At 38.6% G+C, this 12,987-nt stretch overlaps 1 protein-coding gene across 1 annotated transcript; it reads right to left on the bottom strand.

Annotated features, from left to right (window-relative positions):
- Positions 1-4,931: 4,931 nt before the first annotated feature.
- Positions 4,932-7,024, bottom strand: CLDN8 (claudin 8). Its single transcript, XM_041734721.1, has one exon. The coding sequence runs from the start codon at positions 6,868-6,870 to the stop codon at positions 6,193-6,195; it is 678 nt and encodes a 225-aa protein (XP_041590655.1). The 5' UTR covers positions 6,871-7,024; the 3' UTR covers positions 4,932-6,192.
- Positions 7,025-12,987: the final 5,963 nt, after the last annotated feature.

Here is a 12,987-nt window from a genome sequence, read left to right as displayed (position 1 = left end):
GACAAGAAAAGCTGATTTTTCTTTTAACCCTTTGCTAAGAAGGATTGTATAAATTCTTTCCTGAATCAAGAAAATGTTCAATTCTGATTTTCTCTTTTTTACTCCTTTTTTTTTTTTTTTTTTTTGCAATGGAGTATTTCTTTTCTCTAATTTTTTTTTTTTACAATGGAATACTTTTTCTCTGCATTTTTTTTACAATGGGATATTTTTTCTTCTGATTCTTACATTTTTAATAAAAGTTTCTTTCTGTTTCCCACATATCCATAGGTATTTATTGGCCTACGAAGAAGAGTCAGAGAAAGGGGCAGACAATTCAGTTTAGCAATATAGGGCAAAGACAATTTATGATCCACAGTGGTTTGAAGGACAAGGAGGGGGCCCACTGAGCTCTTAGTCTAAGAAAGACTAAGTTTGCTTTCCGGTGGAGAGGTAGGCCAGTGGGTACACATCTGTCTCACAGCAGGACCAGCTGACACAGGCTCACCTGGCCTGGGGGGGATGTGGGTGCAGCCAAAGGGAGCCAGGATAGCAGCTCAAGGGTTCAACTGTACCTGACAATAAAGGATGACCACAGCGTTGCAGATCATCAAGGTCTTGGGGAAAATAATTCCTGGATGGCAAAGCAATGACATGGAGCCTGGCAGGCTAGAATATGAGCACTATGGCACCTAGGGTAGAAGATGGGAAGAAAAAAAACCCTGAATCTGGACTGTTAGATGATTTTGTTTTCCATGCTAAAGGTGTCCAATTATCTGCAAGAGTGGGAACACAGCAGTTCTGAACTTGAGCACCAATAGTGGCATAGTTGTAGTGGTTTCCTGAAGCAAATGTTCCTCCAGGCTCTGGGCCAGCCAATTCCTTATTGTTTATTGCAAGATTCATGGCTGCCCAAGGCTTCCCTCCTTCCCACATTCCTTCCACCCTGCATTGCTTTAGTCCTGCCCTCAGAAGAGCTTTATGAAGGACAGGGTGCTAGATCCTAGACTAACCACAAAATGCCTTTCTCTCTCACTCACAGAGGAATGAGGTTCTTCCTGGGAGTAGACTCAGGTCTACTTAGGTTAGGGATGTGCTCTCCCAGGGCATTTACTTAGTAATCCACCACCTAGTGGTGGAAAGATTGGATACAAGTATCATTTTTTTTTTTTTTTTTTGGTTATTGTTAAGTAATTTCTTATGGTTGGTGAAAGTTTGCACACGTGGGTTTTGTTTGTTTTTGTTTTGTTTTATTGTGACTTTAAGAGTTTAACTACAGGGATCCCTGGGTGGCGCAGCGGTTTGGCGCCTGCCTTTGGCCCAGGGCACGATCCTGGAAACCCGGGATCGAATCCCACGTCGAGCTCCCGGTGCATGGAGCCTGCTTCTCCCTCTGCCTGTGTCTCTGCCTCTCTCTCTCTCTGTGTGTGACTATCATAAATAATAATAATAAAAAAAAGAGTTTAACTACAAACTTTCTTTTTAGTTTTCCTAGGCCTCAATGAGCCCTTTCTACCTGCAAATTAGAGACTTTTATTTTATTATTTTATTTTATTTTTAAGATTTTATTTATTTATTTGACAGAGGGGGAGAGAGAGAAAGAGCACAAGAAGAGGGAGCTGCAGGCAGAGGGAGAAGAGAAGCAGGCTTCCCACTGAGCAGGGAATAGGATGTGGGGCTCCATCCCAAGGGGCTCACCCCAGGATCCCAAGATCATGAATCTTAACTGACTGAGCCACACAGGCGCCCTAAGCCTTTCATTTTAAACACTGATTTTTCCCTGTCAGGGACTGCTACTCCTTCCATCTGGTCTTTATTCCTCTCTCCAAATTTTCTCTTTAGATCCTTGAATTTGTTCTCTGAGTCTTCTGTATTTTTCCTCACGAATTGCATCTTTTCCTCTGTTTGCTCTGTGTTATGAGCTTGTCTTCTACTTGGGCTTCCAAACACCCAATTCTTATCTCAGCATTGACTCCCCTCAACTCTCGGTGCCCTACAGATTTTTTAAATGTTGAAACTGCATTATTTAGTAACAAGAAACCCTTTAATCCTGCAATTCAATCTGCTTTAGGCTCTTATTTGTTTGTATAAGATGTCCTCCCTTTCCCAGCAGATCTGTTTCCTCAAAGGTTGCCTGCTAGTTATGAGCTTTCAGCCTGCACTTCCTTTTTCTGGCAGTTGAACCCTGTATGTGATTCTAGGATCTCTTTTCCTTGTGGAAGTTAAGTTGTTGTAATCAGCCACAGCACGCCCTAGGGTGGCAGGAACCCTCATTGTTGGCTGGTGACCCAGTGACCTGAAAGTTGCCATCTCTCTGCTGGGGCCATGGAAAGTCACCTCTGAGCTCCCAGTCCTCTGGATTCTCACCTTCCAAGGCCTCAAAATAAGAAGGAACCTCCCCCAGTTTTTCTGGCATCTGAAATTATCTCTCCATGACTATGCAGGAGTACAGATGCCTCCCTCCTTCCAGGACTATTTGTAAATTAGATAGAACCCACAGGTCTCCACGTGTGCCACTTATGCCGAGCACAGAGCTTCAGGCCTAGCCTTGGGCCTCGCACCAGTGATCCCTGGCTTCTCATTAGTCTGTCCTTTCTTCCTAGAATCTGGCAGAGCCTGAAGATCTGCAGAAAGCAGGCCTCTGGGCTCTGCCTATTGGCTAGGTCCCAGCTACTAATTTGCTTTGCACTTGGGAGAGTGGGATCAGGGCTGGAAGGAGGGGTTGCCCGGGATCCAGGCAGCTCTGGGAGGCTTTCTCAGGACAATGAAGGAGGCCTGGAGAATTTGAAATATAAGGCCTATGATAGAAATCTAGAAAAATACAATGTATTCCAAGGGGAAAAAGATGATGGATGTTAGAAACTAAGAAGCAGCAAATCGTGCATATGGTTTGAGACTGGGGAGATGGAGGAGAAAAAAGGTAGCAAAAACTGATGATGAGGTCTACTCTGGAGTTCCGGGGGAAAGGGTGCTGTGACCAAGGAGACATAGGGAGCCCAGGGGACGAGATGGTGAGATCACACTTAATTGTACACAAAGTTTACTCTGGAAGGGATGCCTTTGGAAAATATCGCCCTAGGAAAAACATAGGCTCTTGATTTAGGATACACACACACACACACACACACACACACACGTGTGTATATATATGATATTATATATAACATCACTTTGAGATCAAATGTTTTCATGATCTCATATATAATTCACAGAATTCTTAGAAGATTGATATGGTAAAGAAAGAAAAGCACCAAGCACATGGTAGACATGCAGTAAGGCTGTGTTTCTTGCTCTTCCCTCTTAACTCTTAGATCTAGATTCCTTGAACACAAAAACATCCCTGTATCCCTAAAACTTAGCATAGTGCAGCCTAATGACTGTTTGTGCAGTGCATGAAGGAGTCATTTTGAATAAAAAATCAATAGAAGAGGTTCCTGGTGGAGCAGCAGGTGGTACAGTAAGAAAGAGTAGGGAAAAAAAGGGGAAAAAAAACCCAGCTCTAAGTTCAGGTTGTAAAACCATGTCCTCTGTGTTCTTTCCATCACGTCACCTTGTTTCTCCATAAAACTACGTTATAAAACAACATTATAAAATGTCCTCTTGTACATAATGTGCCACTAATCAAACCATCTCCCAATTCCAGTGCCTCTCTTTCAAGATATTAAGGAAGCCCTTTGGCATATGAATTATTCTAGTTTCTGGACATTGACTTTAGAATTATTACCATACTGGGTATACGCTGATGGTACTGTGTGATAACGTTTGCCATGATGATTTTAAGACAGATCTCCCTCCCCATAGTTATCACCCACGAAGGTATTTGGGCCTACTTTATGGCAGTGAAGCATTCCTACAATTAGGGGGGTGAGATGCATTTTAGGAAGAACTGAGACAGGAACATGATAGGGGGCTGGGGCAAGAAGATCCTGCAGATCTTGACACAAGTCTGGAAGCCTTTATCAACCAGGTAAGAAAGAGCTGAGGTGACAGCAAGTGTGGAAAGTTGGAGAAAAACTTCAGAGACACTCAAGAGGTGGTGCCATAAGGAAAACTAGCAGTGTTATAATTCTGTGGTAGAGAGGAGAAGAAGAAAATAAAAATTGAATTCGAGGCTTTCAGAAGAGGTTTCTAGGTAAGGGGGATGTTTGGTCAAGACCTACTTAGAAGACTGGATTACCTCTCCAAGGCCCTCAGTTTTCCTTGCTTTCTGTACACATGAATGGTTTAAACCAAGGGGGCAAGCATGCTTAGGCTAAATTAGCATTTGGCTGTTGCAAAATCACCAACCTGGGGAAAAAACACTAACTTTTCCCAACTATTACTGGTTAAGCATGTCATTTCCACATGCAAAGATAAGGTGATAAATTGAACACTCCTGAAGAAAATTTACTTTCTCTGGAGAGAAAAAAGCATGAGCTGTGAAGTCAGATGGTCCTTATTCTTTCTCCTGACTCTATTGGGTAATCATTGAATTGTTCCCAGGGGTCCTCATCTGAGATTATCTTTAATGACATAATTTGTATAAAGCAGTAGAGGTCCTTAGCATATAATATGTGCTCCTAAAAACATTAGCCCTTGTATTAATTAATGTTATTTCTCCGAGGTAGAAACTTACTTAGCTATGAAGGTTTTATAGAAATGGGTTAATAGTGGCTTAATAGAAATGGCTCAAACTTACATAATATTGACAGTAGATAGATTTGTTGGAACCTACAGCACTGTCTCAATAAGTTACGAATACATTGTCCACATCAAATATTAGTGTGTGAATCCAATGATTATAACGAATAATATTAAATTATATACAGTATTTTATATTCTCAAAAAGTAATGCTGAATCTATCTTTATATTTAAGATGTGGCCTCTTTTTACAATTGGAAAGCCAAAAATATCAGGATTCTAAACCTTTTAAAAGTTAATAAACAGGAAAAAAAAGAAAAAGAACAAAAGAATATCAAATTTATATAAAAGGCATAATTTATTAACATAAAGGACATAAAACAGATATATACGGTCATTTAGGCTAGCAAAATAAGGAAACAAATTTCAAATTGAATTATCAGTTGCATCAAATTTGTGGGAAACACAAAGGTATGATATTTCTCTATCCCTTAGTAAATCTGAATAAAAAAAGGAACAAGTTAAATATTTGCTTTTGATGGGATTCAAATGACAATCTGATCTTTGGTATCTACAGATACCTCAGGAAAAGATAGAGTATAGACAGGATAAATTGTTTTTGATTTTTGACAAGCAATTAAAAACTAAGATATATTATTGTCCTATCCTGTTATTTATATTGCTAAAAGCCCAAAGTCTGTATTCAAATAGTTATTAAAATATTCACATACATACATGATTTCTTGCCAGAACGCATCCTTCTCCACCACAAAAACTTCAGAGGGGGGAAAAAAATCACTTTTCTGAAGTCTTTAATGTTTCTTAGACTACAGTTTTATCTTTCTTCTTAGACTAACCCTGGAAAAGCAGTTTGAATGCAAAGCCCCTTGACAAAATATCTGCCTTTTAAAAGATGTTCATTTAATATACAAGAAAAGAAAGGCCTCTAGGGAGAGAGGATAAAGGAGTTAGGATTCCTAACTTCTAGGTTGAAAAACAAGATATCAGAAAGCCATTTAGTTTCCTTTACGCTGATGATTAAAGCCTTTGTTTTAACCTTCGTTATAAATCAGGCGCATTAATCGCTAAGCTGTTTTTACACAATTAATATTAACCTTCTTCAATCTTATCCCTGATTCCCCTGAAAAGCAATAGTTGAATTTTATTTATTCAGTGTATTGAATCAGAATTTCATTTAAAATAGAGCCCCGTGAGCCTGTCTCTATTTATCTGAGATATAAACGTCATGCTGATCTACATACATAATGCTGTGTCATAGAGAAATCACAGTTGTAAAATAATACAGTCTTTAACAATGTCATTTTGAAGTAATGGCAAAAGGAAAAGATGCATGAATCATTTTAGAAAATGTATTACTGCACTTCCTAGAACAATCAAAGCACTGTGTGTAATATCTCATTCTGCTGAAATAGCTTATAGAATCATAAATAGCCAATGCACAGTTCCTGTAATTAATGCTAAGAATGGCAGTTAAGAATGACAAATCAATGTTCCTTTGGGTTCCATTTTTAGAAAACAGTGGGCATTTCAGTCATTGGCATAGCTTTATCGGTAAAGTTAAAAACTAGACCCAACTAAACATACTGACTTCTGGAGTACACGCTCGGTGACTTCTTTTCCATGTGATAGCTTTTTTGGGCTGTGCGATGGGAAGGTATGGAGTATCTGTAGCTTCTGCTCTTCTCACTGGAACAGGAAACACAGCAGAACAGGGCCCCTCCAGCGATCAGCACCAGCGCGGTGGTCCAGCCTATGTAGAGAGCATCTCCAAGCTCATGCTTTTGGGCAGTCTCCACTATTGGGTTGTAGAACTCTCTGATGATGGAATTGGCCACCCAGCTCACCGGGATGAGCACCAGGATGCCCGTGACGATGAAGATGATACCAGCTGTCAGCAAGATGTGTCCCTTTACCTTCTCATCGTCCCCAGTGCACCTGGTACATTTCATGCCCAGGACAGCGGTCATGAAAGCCAGGAAGGACAGCACAGACGCAGCACACATCAGCCCTCTGGATGCCTGTAGGTCTGGAGAGAGAGCCAGCAGGGAATCGTAGACTTTGCATTGCATCCTAATGTTAGCTTGTCTCACGCAATTCATCCACAGTCCTTCCCAGAAGTTTTCAAAAACCACAATGTTGCTTCCAATGAAGGCAGACACTCTCCACTGAGGCATGATGGTAACAGCCAGTGTGCCCACCATGCCAACGCCACCAAGCACCAGTCCAGCAATTTGCAGAGCGTAGGTAGCCATGTGTCCTCCGAGATGGGTGTTAGGCCACCAAACTCCTGAGCCAGTAGGGCTGCTCCAAAGCAAGTTTCTCTGTGCCTCAGGAGAGAACAGTTTTCCTGTAGTAATGAACTCAGAGCCCAGTGATTTTTCAAAGAGCCTGCTCTGCTACTTCCAGCTAGATTAAATCCAGTGTTGGCTGGCTGCAGTGCCCCCCGCCCCCCCACATTGACTAGGACAGGTAAACTTACAAATCAGGTGTGGCAACTTTCTCGGCCAATAAGAGGGGGATGGTAACCCAGGTGTGTCTAAACCGACAAGAGATACTTGGAACGACTGGACCTGCACATAAACATTCTTTGTACCTCTCAGTTTTCCAAGAAGACAGCAGTAGGTTTACCTGCAGGCACAATTATGAATGTTTGCACAATCATCAAGAAATGCACCAATCTCTTGCAACATCAAAGGTGTACTTTGTACAGGCAATTCTGAAACTCTTTATGTGAGCTCCTGTGACCAAGGTATAAAATAAAACATCTACCTAAGAAATTGGCCAGGACGGTCAAATTGCCAAAGTGAAAGGAGAGTAGGGGATTGATGGATTGCTCATACTTGGGAAACCACATTCTTTGGGACACATGTGATCCAAGTGGTTGATTTAATGTGTCTACAATTTCAAAGCAAGCTTCACTGTGGTGAAATCAGGGAACTGATTACACCAAAAGACAAAATAAGGTGAAAGTAATTAAATACGCAAGGTTGTCCTCTTCCATGGCACCGAACACATGTTGTTCTTTTTAGAGCCAGAAAAATGACTTTATTGGTGTTTTCCTGATAATCTTGATTTATTAGAAAAATAGTCGCAAAAACAATACATTAATCCATAGAATTTTCTTTTTTTTCTTTTTTTTTTTTTTTTTTTAGGATTTTCTTATGTAGCAAGCACTCACACTAAGCAAGCAATGAAGTGAATTACAGATTTATCTTCTTTTGTGGCTCTATCTTTGCTTCTCTGTCTTCCTAGACTCCAGGAACTAGAACCTGCAGATGATACAAGAGTCCTGAGTCTATATAAATGGCTGATATTTCTATATAAAATATTTACAGGGTAACGTGACTGTATTCATTGAATCAAATTGTATAAGGTGTTAAACAACCTGGTCTTTATTTTATTTTTTTTTTTAATTTTTTTTTTTTAAAATTTATTTATGATAGTCACAGAGAGAGAGAGAGAGAGGCAGAGACACAGGCGGAGGGAGAAGCAGGCTCCATGCACCGGGAGCCTGATGTGGGATTCGATCCCGGGTCTCCAGGATCGCGCCCTGGGCCAAAGGCAGGCGCCAAACCGCTGCGCCACCCAGGGATCCCAACAACCTGGTCTTTAATACTTTGTCTGCTAGGGGAACTAGAAGCTCCTAAATGTAAAGCAATTTGAACTGTCTCTTCTCAAAATAATGATGTTGACTGTGGTGGCAGAAATAAACATGCATGTTGATTTGGGAAACTTCCACTAGCAATTTTCTCTGGAGATCGACCGCAGTGCTCTTCCTTTTCAGATCTTTTCAAATTTCAAGCTGTATTTTCATCTTATCTTTACATCATAAAAACAGTCTTTTCTTTACAATTTTACTTCTTCCTTGCTTCCTTGTACTGTACGATCTGAACTCTGAGTATGACAGAAAGCATTTCTTGCTCACTTATTGAACTTTGAAATTTTAATAATTCCAAAAATTCTGAGTAGTTTACAGAGGTTATGGAAACAAAGTGGTAAATGGCCTGGATGGGAAGAGGGAGATGCCGGAGTGAACTGTCTTTGGAAAAACAAATAAAACAAAAGAAATAGACAGTTGTCCAAGTTGTTATTTTATTAGATGGGACAAGCCAAAGTTAAAAAAATTGACACTTGATATTTACAGTAATTTTCTCACTTGCTGCCTTGTTAAGGACTAAACTATAGGGTGTTCCTTATGCTAACGGAAATAGCTAGCATTTTCTCCTTCAGGCTTATATGAGTTACAGATTTGTAGTAGAGAGAAAAATGGATTGATCTTGGAAAAATAATCTGCCATGCTCAGCAAAATAGTTGAAATCAAAACAGCAGATCTTTTTTTTTTTTTTCTTTAATTGCCAACCTGGGAAAAGGAATGGAATAGCTGATTGAATTAATCACTAAATATAAATATATAAATTTATATATATATATATATACACACACAGAGAATCAAATAAAAATTTCTTTTTCTAAATGCATATATGACATGTTTTTAGTAGCTCTGTTTAGATATTGCTAGATATTCCCATAAAAATTGGGAAAATTTGAGACAGAAATAGGAAATTACATATGTGAGATATGTGAGAGCCTCTGCCTTCATAGGAGCTGCATCCCAGGTGGACACTGATGCACTGTTGACTTCTTATACTAACAAACCTCTCCTCCCTTGAGCATCAAGCTTTATTTCACACACACACACACACAAAAATATTTTCCTCACTTCAAGGATATTAATTCTTTATCACTAAAATTGTCCTGGCCAGAAGATTAGGATCGGAATGAGAAACCATCCCTGGGTTCGCATTAGAATAATTATAGAGTCCTAGCAGGAACTAGCCCAGGGCATCCAGGTAGGTTTCTTATCACATAGTGATCCATTTAACCCCATGATATTTTGAAATAATTGTGCCCTAAAGATTGTAGGAAATGAGAAAAACAGAGAGAAACGGTAATACCAAGTTTGCTAGGGACAGAAAGGCCTAAATTCAGAGATGAAACAGTCAAATTAACTGCTTACCTGCTTTTCTATAATATTATGTCTCTACAAAATGAGTAACTTGCCTGCAAAAGTCAGAAAGCAATGATGGCTGGAGAATAAGCAGATTGATAACATTTTTGCTGTTCCTTAACTCAGAACTACAGAGCAACCAATACAGGTTATTCTATAATCTGTACCTCCATGTCTATGGAAGAAGCAAAAGATTACCAAGAGCCATAAAAGAAAAGCATGCTCATGTTGACCCACTGTATTTGCTCTTTGGAGATCTCCCTTTTGTCTATATTATCAGAAGCATGATTTAAATTTAGCAATTAAATTTGTGAAATTAAATTCAGCCCTGATAACTACATAACACATGCAAATGCTTTCCTCTTATAAGTGATAACACACAATGTCACTGTCAGACTGCCCTTGTTTTTGTCATCCTTATTCCTACGGCAATTAATCTTTAACCAACAATCCTTTAGTCTGGGGTTTCTATTAATTCTTATCACTACTTGAAATAATCTTTGCTTCTGCCAGTCAAGCAATAGACAATTTCTATTGTTTTCTGAATTTGCTTTTGAATTTATTTTTCTCTGTTGTGTTGACAGTTTTCAACCTGTATTTATTTTTAATTATTTTTCCCTGCTAATTAACTGTACTTGGCTGATCATCTTGTCCTGAGAAAACAAGTGAACATATCAATAGATCTCTTTGTATGTGGTTCCCAAAATAATATTGTGCATTGCTACATGTTCTTGAGCCATCATCCTATTTGTCCTTCATGACGACCAGCTGTTCATGTTCTCTGTTCTCAAAGCCCTCATCTATTAAGTAGTTCCCTCCATATTTGCCACCTCTATGGTTTATATTTAATTGCTCTATGTATTCCTTCTTGTATAATAATTTTCTAGTGTCTTAGTCACTTCAGCTGCTTTAACAAAATATGAGAGACTGGAAGCTTAAATAATAGAAATTAATTTTTCGCAGCTCTGGATGCTGGGAAGTCTGAGATCAAGGGGCCAGATGGTGGGGTTCTAGAGAGAGCCTTTTTTTTCTGGTTTGCAATTGGCCATCTTCTTGTTGTACTTGGCAGAGAAAGAGATCTACTCTTTTTTTCTTCTACAAAGGACACTAATCCTGTCATGAAGGCTCCATCCTCATGACCTCATCTAAAAATCACTGCATTAAAGGATTTCAAACACAAATTTTGGCGGGAAAAAAAATTGCAATCTATGGCATCTAGATACTAGCTAATCTAATTAAGTAAGCCACATTTGTAAAGTCTATTCTTAATGTCTCAGGAGTTCTCTTTATTTCAGGATTATTCCCCCTCCCCTCCCCCCAAAAAACTCCACATAAATGTAAATAACAAATAGACAGTGGGAATAGTGATCACTGAAATGTTTTTATTTTCTACTTTCCATTGCATTTTTCATTTTTTAAAAATGAAAATCTGAGTTGCCATGAATTCTGACATATCTGGGGAAATAGGTCCATGTGCTTCATTGAGCATAATATATGATATCCCCACTAAAGGACTAGAGATCCAGGGAAATAATGCTTTAAAAATTAGGCTATACTGTGCAATTTTTTGTGTGTGGGGTTAATGAGTAATTTCTATCGGCAGAATTGACATGAACTGCCCTAATTCTAATGAGCTGGGAAAACTTTTTAAAAGAGCTAGAATTTGCTAATAATAATAACAACTGGGGATTAAACGTTGCCCATGTCAAAGGCTCCTTCTATGCACTACACTTTATGTTTAAAACATCCCTAGAAATCACCTTTTTCTAACTGAATATATTAAAACGCAATAGAGACTACACCTTTTCTAAAGCTACATAGCTTTTTCTTGTTGACTCCCCGCAAATGGAACTCAGATTGGGACCTAAAGCTTGAGTTTTTTCCTATATGTTTATTATCTCCTCCAAAAAAAATAAATAAATAAATAACAACAACAACAACAACAAAACTGGAGAATTTCTATGACACAGGTGGTCAAAGTTAATGAAAACAATGAAATTTGCTCAACACAGTTTTTTCCTTCTTAGCATGTTGTTGAAAACTTTAATGCCAAGCTTTGTGATTTTTTTTTTTTCAAATATCTGATACACTGGAATTTGCATTCTATTTCTTTAGATACTCTGTTCAGAGACATTTTTACTGGGGCAATCACACCACTATTATTTCTTATTTAGAGTTTCAGAGTCCCCACAATGTAGTCACCATTGGTATTCCTTTCGTACTAATCTCCCATTCTCATCTCTATCAATTACAGACTTGGTCATGGTATTAATTAATGACCTAGGGCAGCTTGGGTGGCTTAGTGGTTTAGCACCTGCCTTCAGCCCAGGCTCTGATCCTGGAGTCCCAAGATCGAGTCCCGCATCGGGCTCCCTGCATGGAGCCTGCTTCCCCCTCTGCCTGTGTCTCTGCCTCTCTCTCTGTCTCTCATGAATAAATAAATGAAATCTTAAAAAAATATATATAATGATCTAACCGCCACTGAAGATATTTTTGACGAAAATAAGAATTAAACAAAGTCAGGGCAATGAAGTGAACAGCCTTTGGTACCAGTGCCCCTTTCTTATTATAATACAGGACAACTCTCCTTCGTGTTTTGCAGAGATGTATTAGTGGCCCACAAAGGTGTGATGTCATGGTCACCTTCATTAGTTCACTAGAATTCTCTTTCCAGTGACTCATTAATACCTCTTCTACCTTTGGCTGAAAGTCAAAATAAAAACAGTTTTAAGTTGCATAAACTGTACCCCACATATTTAAGAAATTGTGAAACAAAATTTTTTAAATCTCTATTTCATGCAATAATCCTTTCTGTTGAAAAGTGAGGGATGATGTACACCTTTGAATGAGGAGAATGATCTATAACAGAACTGAGACACAAAGTCATCATCTCCCTTAAGAAAGGAGATAGAAAAAAAAAGAGAAAAGAAACAAGAAAAAAAAAAAAAAGGAGATAGATTTCTGGCCTGGTGGAGAGACCTTAATTAGGACTAGAAATGATAACATCATGTAATAGATAGGGCCAAAAAAGAGCATGTCTCATAGTTTTATTTTGAATCCAGAGCAACTCACATCAAGTTTAAGTCAGGTTACTTACAAAAAGGAAGAGAAAAGAAAAAAAATGCATGTAAGATAAAATCATCAAATGACTTGTCATGTTTAATACACTACAAGGAATACTACTTAATGCTATTATGCTCGTCTTGAGACCTATCCAATAATTAGGTTATATTAACAATTAAGATTATTAAATGATACAATTAATTCTATGATATGACCCTCCCAGTCACCTTATTAGGACAATACTATTATTGTATCAATTTTACTAAGGAAACCACGAGTAAACTTACAAATCTAAACT

This window comes from Vulpes lagopus, chromosome 20, assembly GCF_018345385.1.
Source record: "Vulpes lagopus strain Blue_001 chromosome 20, ASM1834538v1, whole genome shotgun sequence".
In the NCBI taxonomy this organism is placed as follows: Eukaryota; Metazoa; Chordata; class Mammalia; order Carnivora; family Canidae; genus Vulpes; species Vulpes lagopus.
This window is presented reverse-complemented; position numbering and strand designations above follow the sequence as displayed.

Coding starts and splice junctions, on each gene's coding strand:
- CLDN8 (XM_041734721.1), bottom strand. CDS start 6,870: ATGGCTACCTACGCTCTGCAAATTGCTGGACTGGTGCTTGGTGGCGTT.